Raw genomic sequence first — 14,526 nt, 5'->3', positions numbered from 1 at the left:
CTCGCACTCCCCAACAAAATGGAGTTGTTGAAAGAAAGAACAGAACTCTTCAGGAGATGGCTCGCACCATGATGCAAGAATCAAGTATGGCCAAGCACTTCTGGGCAGAAGCAATCAACACTGCTTGCTATATCCAGAACAGAATCTCCATCAGACCAGTTCTGGAGAAGACTCCTTATGAGCTATGCAAGGGAGGACAACCTGATATCTCTTACTTCCATCCATTCGGAAGTACTTGCTACATGCTCAACACTAAGGAGCAATTGGGTAAATTCGATTCTAAAGCTTTAAAATGCTATTTTCTTGGTTATTCTGAAAGATCTAAAGGTTTTAGAATTTATAATATTATTCATCAAACTGTTGAGAAATCTATCCAAATTAGATTTGATGATAAGCTTGGCTCAGAAAAGTCAAAGCTGTTTGAAAGATTTGCAGATTTAAGCATTGATTATTCGGAAGCAAATCAACCAAAGAACAGCTCAGATGATGCTGCTCCAGAGGCAGAAGCATCTGAAGTCGCTCCAACAACTTCTGATCAGCTTCAGAAGAAGAAAAGAATAGTTGTCTCTCATCCAGAAGAACTGATTATTGGCAACAAAGATGCTCCCGTCAGAACCAGGTGTAAGGCCCTAAGTTCAACTTGGAACAAATTTTATGGAAGTTTGAATAAAATTGAAGTTTTTGGCTATGTTTGATAACTGGCAGATTAGAACTGTCAACTTGTGTGAATTTTTAGAGGGTCTTAACGACTTCATTCGGGAAAACTTCCTTCATGAGAGTTGTAGCCCTTTAAGTCTAGAAAATTCTCGAAGTGGAATCAGGTCATTCCGACCTCTGTAGCTCGAGATATCATCGGTTTAGTGACGATGGTCCTGGCTGTACAGTACCAGCGGATTTAATTGATTTGTTTCCTTTCAATTCCGAGTTTGATCGTGATATTACTAAAAAGGGCTGAGGGTTTTGATTAGTTTCAGACCTGAGTAAGTTCTTAAGTGATGGGGTCAAGGGTTTTGACTTGGGTCGGGCTTGAAGGAAAACAAACCCTAGCCCAAGAGAGGGAGAGAGGGGACGCGGGCTATGTAGGGTTTTGGGGGGGAAAGGTGTTTCTTTCACACTATTCTGAAGAAAGAAACCTGGTGCACTTCTGAAACACGTAAAACAGAGGAGAAAGAGTGAGAGAAACTTTCCCCTTGCACCCTAGCCGTCACCGTCCCAAGCCCCACCACCGTCGACGTGTTCGCACAAGAGGGAGAAGGAGTTCGCGAGCGAGAGGGAGAGAGGAAGGTCACGCGTGGGAGAAGAGGAGAGAAACCAGAACCTTGCTCTTCAATTTCATCTTTTCTTCAAGCCTAAGGACAAAGGTAAGGGCTGGTCCTAGGATTGGGTAGATTGCCTAGGGTATTTGCCATGTTTTACTATGAGAAAAGCCATGAACATGATTGCTTTTGCAAGAGTTTTGTGTTCATGATGCTTGCTGTTTTTTTCTGCCTTGAGATCTTGATGTTTTGCTTCTGATTTGAGATGAAATGTTGATGCCATGATTCTCCATTAATCATCACTACAACTACCGTTTCTTCTATGACTTTGCTTGATTAAAATGATTGAAGATTTATATGCTTAGATCTGCCTTTTGTGCTAGAATTGATGGTTATCTTGGTTCTGGAAATTTAAGCATGATATATGATATATGATATGTGGTTCTTGCTGCTGGAATATGGTTTAAAACTCTGGGACTTGAATGGTTGAAAAATTAATTTGAAGGCAAAAGTATCTCTGCCAGTTTCCTGTACTGGACAGCGAGTTTTGGAGCTTAATTACACCTAATTCGGGGTCTCAAATGAAAAAGGGATAAACTGGAAAATTGTAGATTTTCGAATTGGCTTTCTATGCATATTAAGAACATAATTTTTGGTCTAGTAATGAGGTCTGGAGGTCGATCTTAGTGACTGTTGCACCTGCTGTTCTTCCTGTACCGGACAGCAAGCTTTAAGGCCTAATATCACCTAATTCTGGATCTCAAATGGAAAAGTGATAAACTATAAAAGTGTAGAGTTTCGAATTATCTTTCCAGTCATGTATCACGTGAATTTTGTGGCTAAGTATTGCGGTCTGTAGACCAGTTTTAGTACACGCTGCACCTGTTGTCCAAAAACACTAAATTTGAGAAATTGTTGGAAATGTTAGTAACATGTGATTAGGGACTTTTGTGAGATTTTTATATGATGATATCTGTAAACTGAGCCTCTGGAATTTGTAAATAATTTGTGAATTTGGGAGGCCCTGATTATTTCTATGCTTTGCATGAAGTTTAGTTGTGACTTGTTTAGGAGGTCGCTCACCCAGCTGTAATTCCTCCTAGTGTGACTGTTATTTCTTGACGTTGTAATCTGATACGATATTAACTCATAAGACTCTAGGATTGACATTAGAGCCTTAAACACCAAGAAAATGAATTTATAACTCGCTTGCAAGTAAATGTGATAAAACGGTCATAGGTCTAGTGAGACTATGGACCATGAGAACGATGGTACCTTGCACGCGAGGGAGTTATTTGGGTTGACTGCGGTCTCCCGTGAACCTTGTGGGCCGGTGTGGCTTCACGTGATTTGGTTGACTGCGGTCACCGTGAACTTTTGTGGATCATTGCGGCTCCACGTGATTTGGTTGACTGCGGTCACCGTGATAACCGTGCCTCTGCGGAAGCACGAAGATGGCCATGGAAGTTTTGGTGGGTTGTGTGAAGTGAGATTCCGTTAGTAACTGACTCTTTCCCATAAAAGACATATAATGTACTTATATTATATATGTTGTTGTTGATTTTGTCATTATCATTCTTTTGTTGGACCTGACCCTGCTTGTTTGCTATGTGTTTATTTGGGGGGGGGGGGTAGATGGTCGTGAAGATAATGGCGATGACACATTCTTGGGAGTTGATGCTACGTGACGTGCCAATACCGGAGGACGACTACACTTCAGAGGAAGAGGAAGAGGCTAAGGAATAGGGTTTGGGTTGAGAGTCTTTTGTTTTCTGTTGGGGTTGAGAGTTTCCGAAGTGTTGGTATCGAACAATTTTATTGCTTAAATTCGAATGAACAAGTTTTGATGTAATCTTTATTTTCATTCAGGCCTTTGATTCGTACTCTTTACAGTTGGTTATTTAAAAAGTTTTACGATGTTGGTTACTTCCGCGTGTTTTTGGAAAGGTTATGTTTCAAGAGTTTTCGTAAAATGAAAGGTTTGTCATTAATTGAAGATTAATAAGTGAATCGACGAAAATTATTTACGAAAATTGGTTAATTAGTTACTGTGTAACACTCGAGAAATCGGGGCGTTACACCAGGTCTATGCTCAAACCTTCAGAAGAGACTCTTCTGAGTCTGAAGGGACTTGTTTCTCTCATTGAGCCCAAATCAGTTGATGAAGCTCTTGAAGACAAAGGTTGGATTCTGGCAATGCAAGAAGAGCTAGATCAGTTCACCAAGAATGATGTATGGACCTTAATGCCTAAACCCAAAGGTTTCCATGTCATAGGAACCAAGTGGGTATTCAGAAACAAGCTAAATGAAAAAGGAGAAGTAACAAGAAACAAGGCAAGACTGGTGGCTCAAGAGGGGATTGATTACACTGAGACTTTTGCTCCTGTAGCAAGGCTTGAAGCTATAAGGCTACTGATCTCCTTCTCAGTGAATCACAACATCATTCTCCATCAAATGGATGTCAAGAGTGCCTTCCTCAATGGTTACATTTCTGAAGAAGTGTATGTCAAGCAACCTCCTGGCTTTGAAGATGACAAACATCCAGAGCATGTCTACAAGCTCAAGAAGTCACTCTATGGACTGAAACAAGCTCCCAGAGCATGGTACGAAAGGCTTAGCTCCTTTCTTCTACAGAATGAGTTTGTAAGGGGTAAAGGTGACAATACTCTTTTCTGCAGAACCTATAAGAATGATATTCGTATAGTTCAAATTTATGTTGATGACATCATTTTTGGTTCTGCTAATCCCTCTCTGTGCAAGGAATTTTCTAAGTTGATGCAGGCTGAATTCGAAATGAGCATGATGGGAGAACTCAAATACTTCTTGGGAATTCAAATAGATCAACGACCAGGAGTTACCTATATCCATCAGAAGAAGTACACCTTGGAACTTCTGAAGAAATTCAACATGAGTGACTGCAACATCTCTAAGACTCCAATGCATCCCACATGCTTTCTTGAGAAAGAGGAAGTTTCCTTTAAGGTTTGTCAGAAGCTCTATCGTGGAATGATAGGCTCTCTTCTTTACTTAACTGCCTCCAGACCTGATATATTGTTTAGTGTGCATCTCTGTGCTAGATTCCAATCAGATCCTAGAGAGACTCACTTAACTGCTGTTAAGAGGATCCTCAAATATCTTAAAGGAACCACTAACCTTGGCTTGATGTATAGAAAAACATCAGAGTATACACTTTCAGGTTTTTGTGATGCTGACTTTGCTGGAGACAGAGTGGAAAGGAAAAGCACCTCTGGAAGCTGCCATTTCCTTGGAGCAAATCTTGTCACTTGGTCAAGCAAGAGACAGAACACAATTGCTCTATCAACTGCAGAAGCAGAGTATGTCTCAGCTGCCACGTGCTGTACGCAAACCATATGGATGAAGAATCATCTGGAGGACTATGGTTTATCTCTGAAGAAGGTTCCTATTTACTGTGACAACACAACTGCTATCTCACTCAGCAAGAATCCCATTCTACACTCAAGAGCAAAGCATATAGAGGTAAAGTATCATTATATTCGTGATCATGTTCAGAAGGGCACTCTATCACTAGAGTATGTTGATACTGACCATCAGTGGGCAAATATTTTCACTAAGCCCTTAGCAGAAGATAGGTTTTTATTTATTCTTGAAAACCTGAACATGGACTTTTGTCCAGAGTAAGGTTTTCCTCAAAACTTCTGATCTTGGTACCTCTGAAGTCATCAGATGTTACCCTTTTCATAAGGTACTCGATCAGAAGCACTTAACCCACTGGTTAAACTTCTGTGGTAGGCAACAATACACGTGTCACTTCATTTGTGACACAGTTCCTTGAGTCGCGTGGTGTATCTGCTATAATGATGATGCCTACTCTCCTCCACTATGCTGTTTTCAGACTATCTATTTTACAACCGTTGATTTTGCTTTTACTTTTTACCTCCTAAAATCTCAACGGTTACCATTTAACCCACTATACGCACTCTTCACACACGATCTCCCACACACTTACAGAGACGGTTTTCAAACTCTTTGTGTGCATTGCATTCGTTCATACTCCTCTCTTCAATATTCCCTCTCTCTCTCTCTGAACCCTAAACCTCACTACCTGAGAATCATGGGCAAATCAAGGAAATCAAAGACAAATGTTACTGCTGTCTCCAAACAAAACGCCAAAGACCAAGAAACTCAGAGATTTGAAGAAGCACAACAAATTCTGAACACACCCAATGTGGTAACCTGCGTCAAGAAAGCTGAAGAACTGGTTGTGTGCAACGAAGCAAGAGTGGACTTCGACAACCTGGCTGATCATGGTTTCGACATCAGGGATCAAGTCGACTTACAAGGTTGGTCTGGTAATTTCAATAGGCTCTGTGGTCCTATTTACCATAAACTGGTGGTGGAATTCTGGAAAAATGCAGTTTGCAACGACTACTACGTCGTTTCCCATGTGCTGGATAAGAAGATTGTGATTTCAGAAGAGTCCATTGCAAAGCTGCTGGGTATGGAGTTCCAACAGGGAAAAAGGATCAAAAACATTGATGCCAATGTTCCTGGCATGAGGAAGCTTGTTAATTTTTCTATTTATGACAACTGGACCATGGATAGGACCAAGTATGCTATAAAGGATCTGAAGCCCAAGATGAAGATCTAGCAGAAGATTTTCATATCCTGCATCCATCCCAGAACAGGCGGAACTGATTACCTCAATGCAACTCAGAAGGTAATCATGTACTACATTTCTAGGGGTGAGCCTATATGTCTGCCATTTCTGCTTTTCAACTATCTGAAGGAATGTGTTGAAAAGTCAAGAACTACTGGAGGTGAGAACAAGAGGTCTATTTCTTACATTCCTTATGGAAGGTTACTCTCAGATATCTTCACTCATAATCGACTAGTCAAGGCTCTTTTTGATCTGGGACTTCATGATGATTTGGCTATGACCATTGGAGATCCTCTCAATGGGACTAAGCTGAAGAGAATGCTGATTATTGAGAAAGTTCAGATTGAACCTAAAGAAGACACATCTGAAGAGATTCGTCAGAAGAACTACCCTGTTAATGACTTTCCTCTATGGTTTAAAAAGGACAATTCAGCATGCATTCTGGAGTATGTGAGGATGCTCAGAAGAGAAGGAGATCCTATCACTCTTGAAGAATTCGTCACAAATATTCCTGATAGTCCTCCTGAAATGCCAACAAGGAGAGCCAAGAGAACAATCAGCAAGCCTTCAGATCCCAAAGGCAAAGGGATTCTGATAGAGAAGACCAAGAAGATAAAGGCTGCATCTAAGTCAGTAGTCTTCAGGGAACCAGTTCCAGAACCCTCTCCTGAAAGAACTCCAGAAGAGTCATATGAGGAATCTCAATCTGATGATTCTGAAAGCTCTATGGATTCTTCCTCTGGAAACCAAGAAGAAGAAGTTCCACCTAGAAAGAATGTCAAGAGGAAAGCAATTATTGAAGAATCATCTGATGAGGAAACCGAAGATGATGTTCCTCTGGTAAAAAGGCAAAGAATTCAAACAGCTCAAGATGAAGAAGATGTTGAGCAGGATGACTGTGAGATCATTGAGAATGTGCTCCAAGTCATAAGGGAATCAGAAGAAGCTGAAGATTCAACTGATTCAGATGTCGAGCCCATAGGCAAGAGGCTGAAACTGCCTCTGAAGGGTCCACTTCAGAAGAAGGAGTCAGGACCACAGCAAACATCTGAAAAGATCTCTGAAGTACAAAGAGAAAGGAGATCAAAGACAGCTTCAGATCCTGCAAGGACTGCCAGACCCACCAGATTCATCCCTCTCAGTGAATCAAGTAAGGAACCTACTAAAAGCATTAATTTAGATTCTGCTTTAGTAGTTATTCCTGAACAACCTGAGCCTATATCTACATCTCTGCCAACATCAACCCAAACAGCTCCCACTCAAACAGAACCTCAAACACAAGCCTTTTCTCAAGCTGAAACACAAGCCACCCAACCAAACATCCAAACAGCTACCACTGCCATTCCATTCATCCACATACAAACCTCTTCTACATCCACCACAACTGAACCTGTACCTGCCTTCAATTCTTTCATTCAAGGTATCGTTCAAAGTGAGGCTACCCTGAGAAATTTGGTTCAACACTTCACTCCCAAGCCTCCATCCACTTCAAAGACTCTCATGTTAACTCAAACTGGTGAGATCCCTGCTGAGGAAGAAAAAGAGGATGATGATGTTCAGATCCTTGAACCTCCTTTCAATGTGAAGCCTATTCAACAAGTGGCTTCCAACTTTGAAGATCAACTCCAAGATGTTGCAGAAACTTCCTATGTGTCCTTGTCCAATTATTCTGCAGTGAACTCACGAGATCTGAGTTTTACCTCTCCTGAGAAGACTGCTACCTCCAAGCAAAGGCAAGTGACGATCTCTGAAGCTGAGCATATGGATGAGTCTGACCATTCAGGAATAGAGAAGAACCATGAGATTGATTCTACTCCTTCAGGACAACCCAGAACTCACAGTTCCAATGCTTCAAGCTCAAATGCAACCAGAACTCCTCAGCCCGTCCGGACCTTGGCAACCTCCTTCCGACCTCAAAATCTCATTCAACTCATTCAAGAGTTCTCTGAAGAGGCAACCAGAAGATTGAAATGGTTATATCAGGTAACTGATAATCAGTTTGATGCTTCATTTGTTGATGGTCTGTGGTCTCTTCGGAAGATGGTCAGAAAGCAGAGCTTATGAATTTCAGAAGCAGCTTAGCAGTGAGAAACGTCTGAGAGTTCATAATGCGTCTGAGAGAGCTTATGAGCAAAGGCAGAGAGTGCTGCACAGAGTTTGTGAACCCTTGAGAAGAGCTATGGCTGAAAGAAACTATGTTGTTTCTGAATGTACCTCAGAAGATGCTGAGATGGTTTCAGCAGAGGTTGCAGAAGACAGTTCTGAAGGAATAGTTATCCTGGAAGATGCAGATGTTACTGAAGTTGAGAAGCAAGTGCCAATTCAAGTTGATGCTGAAGTTCCATCAGAGGCAGAAGTTCCTAACCCTGTTCAAGCTCCAGAACCTTCTCCTCATCTTGAAGTTGCTACTCTTGCTGCCAGGATTGACAGAATTCAAGATGATCAGCAGAGATTGTTTCAGATGGTTGCGCAACAAGGACTTGTTCAGAGTGAACAAAGCAGGCAGATTCAGGAATCCTCAAGCAAAATGGAAGCCATGCTGAAGTATCTGATCGAGAATCTTCCCTCTTCATCAAAGCCCTGAACCCCTCTCATCTATCTTGCATGCATTTGTTTTAATTGACTATGAATTTATCTCATGTTTGACTGTGTTAAATTCTCATTTACTTGTTCAATGCACCGTCCACTTAGTAACTCACATGCTTTTATGATTAGTTGAGTTTTATGCATGTTTTTCTGTTACTTTTCTTCCTTATAATCTCTGCGTTCATTCTCCTTCATCACAACTCAATCGAACTACACTCCATTCATCTCAATTCTCCTCTCTTCTAAATCAAGATGACTTCTGTCGAATTGATCTCTGAACTCAAGACTATGGTATTTGACCAAGTCTTTCCTTGGAGCGTTAATTTATCTATCTCTCAGATTTCTCAAGCTCTTATGAAGATTGAGAATCTTCTGAATTGTTGGCTGACATCCCATCAGACTCACTGTCTTCAGAATCTTCAAGAAGTTCTGAACGACCTCCTTTGTCTGGCCTCTCGCCGGAAGGACCTAGAAGCTCAGTTCGAGGGCATTTGTATGCTACTTGAGTTTGAAGCCGATCAGGATGCTGTTCAGGAGAATGAAGCTCTGAAGGAAGACCTGGCTACCCAGTTAGCCTCCATTGATCAGGACCTGCGTCCCCTGCATCTTCAGCTTCTCTCCATGAAGAACTCCCGTGCTTTCCTATATATCTAGGACTAGTTTTCTTCATTCCTATCTATCCTCTGTACTCTTTCTTCGTTAAGTAATAAAAACAGTGTCTTCATGCATCATTTACTTGATTGTTGTTGTTATTGGCTTTGTTTTTCACTCTTTTTGCTTATGACAAAAAGGGGGAGTATATAAAATGGTTTTGATAAACTTTTTCTTATATTATAAAAAACCAGTAGAGGAGATTAAGTATCAATTACTTATAGCACATAGATATTGCCAAGCGTCTTAAATAAGGAATACATTTTGTTCATGTTCTGAACTTATTTGCTTCTAACGCCTTATTCCAATTATACCTGGACAATACTCTATGCTCTCATGTGATCTACGCAAGTTCTGAACCATCACTTCTGATGAGTACACATTCCTCTAAGCGTATATTCTGATCACATAACTAGACTCCGAATCTAGACTCTTTATCACTTCATCAAGTCATAGATTCAGGGGGAGTCAGGGGGAGACCCCAGCTCAGAATCAGGTGTTATCCCAGATTCAGAAAGAGCAATACAAACCGTAACACAAGGATAAGCTTATTTTCTGATCTCTTCTCTCTTGTGTATTCAGTTTATTGTTTAAGAATTGTTCATCAAAATACTTGTTTTGTCATCATCAAAAAGGGGGAGATTGTAAGATCAAGGTTTGATCAGTGGTTGCATCTCTATATTTTGATGATTACAATTAAGGTTTGTGATGATGAACAATTGTGGTACCCTAACGTTTGTCTCTTTGAGTTGTGACAAACAGGTTCTGAATCTGACCCAAGCCTTTTCATTCAGAAGAAGAAGAACCAAAGAGAGCTCTAAAGATTATCATGTTCGTTCAGGACAGTGGCAAATCCTTCAGAAGTTTTGAAGATGGAAGCTCTCAAGAGGTACTGAAGAACCAGAGTTAGAAGTTCTGAAGACTAGATGTTCCAGCGGAACGGTCCAGAAGTAGAAGACTCAAGTTCTGAAGACCTGAAAGAAGTTGGCATCTGAAGACCAAAGCTATTCTAGCCCTGACGTTCAGAAGTTCTGAGGAACTTGTTCAGAAGCAGAAGTTGCAAGGTCAGAGGATCCAAGTTCCGTCTGACTATGATCAGAAGCTTCACCAACGTTCATCTGAAGCACTCCAGATCTCAAGTCAGCTGGTGAAAGGACAGGTCGCTGTCATGGTACAAAATCGTACAAGCCTCAGTCTGTCCGCCACCTACCTCGTGCAGCCTAACAGTCTGATATTACAAGATTGCCACTCCAACGGACAAAACCCTAGCAACGGCTACATCATATGCCTTGGAGTATTTAAAGGCTGAAGATAGAAGAAAGAAGCTAAGAAACTTTTCTGAAATCATTCAACTTATACGAACCAATCTCTTAGCATTATTTCTTCAATGTTCTTAAACATCTGAGTCTACTATTAGCTTTTTAGAAGCATTTCTTGTAAACCTGAAACCTTTTACATTACATTGTAAAATTCCTTAAGAGACCAAGGTTGGTCGGATCTTGAGAGGACTGAATCAAGGTTGATTCAGTGTTTAGCTAGTCTTAAGAGAATCGGTAGATCAGCTTCTTAAGAGGATACTAGTGAGAAAATCAGTGTACTGTTAGTCACTTAGCAGGTAGCAAAGTACAGTTGTAACACTCATTGATTTTAGTGAATTGCCTTCATCAGAAGAAGGAAGAAATCACCGTCACGGGTGGACTGGATTAGCTTGAGCTTTTATCTCAAGTGAACCAGGATAAAATACTTGCGTGCTTCACTTCTTATCCCTCAGCACCTAGTTCTTATCTTTGAGTTTGGAAAAAGTTTGAAAAGTATATCCTTTATTCAAAAACTCTATTCAACCCCCCCCCCCCCCCCCCGCTTTGTCTGCAGAGGTGGAAGAGCTTCACCGGAAAGCTGAGGGTTACCGCGTGGCTACACAGGAAGCGTACGACGAACGCGACAAGTTGCTGACCCAAGTGGTGGCTCAAACGGTGAAGCTGAACCAATAGGTATTGAGATGAGCCAGCACGAGGATGACTTGTCTGCTTGCGAAGGAAGAACGGAGGAACTGGAGATGGAACGGGATGAGTTGCAACAGGAGGTGAAGAAGAAAACGGAGGCCAAATTATGCTAATAAAGGGGAGTAATTAGTATTTGGTTATCTCTGGTATTTGGTAGCTGGTTCTTTATGGCTTTCTACTATTGTGGTTTGGTAGCTTCTTGCTACTGTGCAGTTGTGTGTTCTATACAAACAACATCTTGTTGCTTGTGATAGTTGATTGTGTGCTGCTGTGCTAAACTCTGATATGGTATTCTGCTGCACTGAGAATGGTTCTGAGATGGAATTGTGCATAGCTGATGCTACTAGCTATGTTGATGTGTAAGCTACCTTGTTTGTTGGATGCTCTTATATGTTGATTCAAGGGTTTCAAGCTCCAAGCTGCTGATGAGTTCTTTATGGTAGTGGATTGTATTAGCTAAAATTTGACAAAGGGGGAGATTGTTGTTCCTTTGTTATGTTGTCTGCATTTTAGCTAAGTTAAGTTTTTGGCCAACATGTCGGACCCGATGTCCCAACATCTTGCCTGTGACATCTGTCTTTGAGAAACATGCAATGAGCTGGCTAGGTTTTTTGTGAAGCTTCGTTTTGATTACTTGGTGATCAAACTAGGGTTTTCTGTGCGTCGTTCAAGGAGTATATTCTATGTGATCAAATCGGTTTCAATGATTTGATTTGAAGATTTATGGGAGTTTTATTTTTGGAATAGGAAACTTTATATTGAAGACTTTTCTACATATTTGTTTCCTAGTAACTCCTTGAGTGTTGTGTGGACCTTTGATCGTCCAAGCCCATCGAAGACAAGACCTGGATGACTGCTATATATGAAGACCAAAACATAGTGTTAGGTAGAGAGCTTCTGTTGATTAAAACTAGGGTTTACTCTTGTCTGTGTTCACACTTGTTGTTCTCTCAGCTTATTCATGTATTGATTCTTTTGCTGAGAGTTGATTTTTGTTGTTTGATCATGAGATCTGTCTTTGCCCTTGTTGTGAGCTATTGAATCACTGTGGCAGTGATTGAGAGAAAGTGAGAGGGGCTCTCAACCTTAGGGGGAGGACTAAGTAATAAACACTTGTAGAGATAGGTAGAAAAGGCTGTGAACTGGGGCAGTTCAATTAAAACCTTCAGTGTACAATTTGCTATGAATAGTGGATTATCTTTCTCTTGGGTGAAAATCCTCCAGACGTAGGTGATTTTGCACCGAACTGGGTTAACAATCTCGTGTGTCTTGTCTCAGTTTATGTTCTTTAAATTACATATTCAATTAACTGTTTTGTATCATGTTGTACAAAATGTCTTAGACATCTGGTAGAACATCTGTCCGCGTCTGCTAGAATTTCAGGGTGGAAAATGAGTTTTCAAGGGAAAATCTCAAGTTGGAAGAGACTCTTGGTTTGTCATGGCTTGCCTCGTTGCCCAAATGATTTCCCTATGCCAAGGTGCCCCCGTGCGCTCCCATGTCAAAATTTGAGAATTATTGCCCCAATGATGGATTTTCCAAGGCAAACCTATACGAATTTGGGTGGAAACTGAGTTTTCAAGAGAAAATCTAAAGTTGGAAGGGAAACTTGGTTTGCCATGGCATGCCTCGTTGCCCAAATGGTTTCCTTATTCCAAGATGCCCCGTGAGCTCCCATGTCAAAATTTGAGAATTCTTGCACCGAGGATGGATTTCCCTAGGCTAACCTATGCAAACATGCGTGGAAATTGAGTTTTTAAGGGAAAATATCAAGTTGGAAGGGACTCTCTGTTTGCCATGGCTTGCCTCGTTGCCCAAATGGTTTCCCTGTGTCAAGGTGCCCTTGTGAGCTCTCATGTCAATATTTGAGAATTCTTGCCCCGATGATAGATTTCCCAAGGGTAACCTATGCGAATTTGGGTGGAAAATGAGTTTTCAAGGGAAAATATCAAGTTGGAAGGGACTCTTGGTTTGTCATGGCTTGCCTCTTTGCCTAAATGGTTTCCCTATGCCAAGGTGCTCCCGTGAGCTCCTATGTCAAAATTTGAGAATTCTTGCCCCGATGATGGATTTCCCAAGGTTAACCTATACGAATTTGGCTGGAAACTGAGTGTTCAAGGGAAAATTTCAAGTTGGAAGGGAAACCTGGTTTTCCATGGCATGCCTCGTTGCCCAAATGGTTTCCCTATGCCAAGGTGCCCCGTGAGCTCCATGCCAAAATTTGAGAATTCTTGCACTGAGGATGGATTTCCGAAGGCTAACTGATGCAAATTTGGGTGGAAAATGAGTTTTCAAGGGAAACTGTCAAGTTGGAAGGGAGACTTGGTTTTCCATGGAATACCTCGTTGCCCAAATGGTTTCTCTATGCCAAGGTGCCCCCATGAGCTCCGATGTCAAAATTTGAGAATTCTTGCTCCGAGGATGGATTTCCCAAGGTTAACCTATGCGAATATGGGTGAAGAGTTTTCAAGGGAAAATCTCAAGTTGGAAGGGACTCTTTGTTTGCCATGACTTGCATCGTTACCCAAATGGTATGCCTATGCCAAGTTTCCCCCGTGAGCTCCCATGTCAAAATTTTAGAATTCTTTCCCCGAGGATGGATTTCTTAAGGCTAACCTATGGAAATTTGGGTGGAAAATGAGTTTTCAAGGGAAAATCTCAAGTTGGAAGGGACTCTTAGTTTGCCATGGCTTGCCTCGTTGCGCAAATGGTTTCCCTATTCCATGGTGCCCTCGTGAGCTCCATTGTCAAAATTTGAGAATTCTTGCCCCGATGATTGATTTCCCAAGGCTAACCTATGCGAATTTGGGTGGTTAATGAGTTTTCAAGGGAAAATCTCAAGGTGGAAGGGAAACTTGGTTTGTCATGGCATGCCTCGTTGCCCAAATGGTTTCCCTATGCCAAGGTGCCCCCGTGAGCTCCCATGTCAAAATTTGAGAATTCTTACCCCGATGATTGATTTCCCAAGGCTAACCTATGCAAATTTGGGTGGAAAATGAGTTTTATAGGGAAAATATTAAGTTGGAAGGGAAACTTGGTTTGTCATGGTATGCCTCTTTTCCCAAATGGTTTCCCAATGCCAAGGAGCCCCCGTGAGCTCCCATGTTAAAATTTAAGAATTATTTACCCGATGATGGATTTCCCAAGGCTAACCTATGCGAATTTGGGTGGAAAATGAGTTTTCAAGGGAAAATCTAAAGTTGGAAGGGACTATTGGTTTGTCATGACTTACCTCGTTTCCCAAATGGTTTCCCTATTCCAAGGTGCCCCCGTGAGCTCCAATGTCAAAATTTGAGAATTCTTGCCCCGATAATGAATTTTCCAAGGCTAACCTATGCGAATTTGGTAGAAAATGAGTTTTCAAGGGAAAATTCAAGTTGGAAGGGACTCT

At 41.4% G+C, this 14,526-nt stretch overlaps 1 protein-coding gene across 1 annotated transcript; it reads left to right on the top strand.

Moving 5' to 3' along the window:
* The first annotated feature begins 5,349 nt into the window (after window positions 1-5,349).
* Window positions 5,350-7,959, top strand: LOC130717315 (uncharacterized). Its single transcript, XM_057567501.1, has 4 exons — window positions 5,350-5,496; window positions 6,040-6,308; window positions 6,414-7,045; window positions 7,571-7,959. Exons 1-4 carry the CDS (start codon window positions 5,350-5,352, stop codon window positions 7,957-7,959), a joined length of 1,437 nt encoding a protein of 478 aa, XP_057423484.1.
* Window positions 7,960-14,526: the final 6,567 nt, after the last annotated feature.

The sequence above is a fragment of the Lotus japonicus genome, chromosome 5 (assembly GCF_012489685.1).
Source record: "Lotus japonicus ecotype B-129 chromosome 5, LjGifu_v1.2".
In the NCBI taxonomy this organism is placed as follows: domain Eukaryota; kingdom Viridiplantae; phylum Streptophyta; class Magnoliopsida; order Fabales; family Fabaceae; genus Lotus; species Lotus japonicus.
The sequence above is the reverse complement of the archived record's forward strand: the minus strand, read 5'-3'. Positions and strand labels throughout refer to the sequence as shown.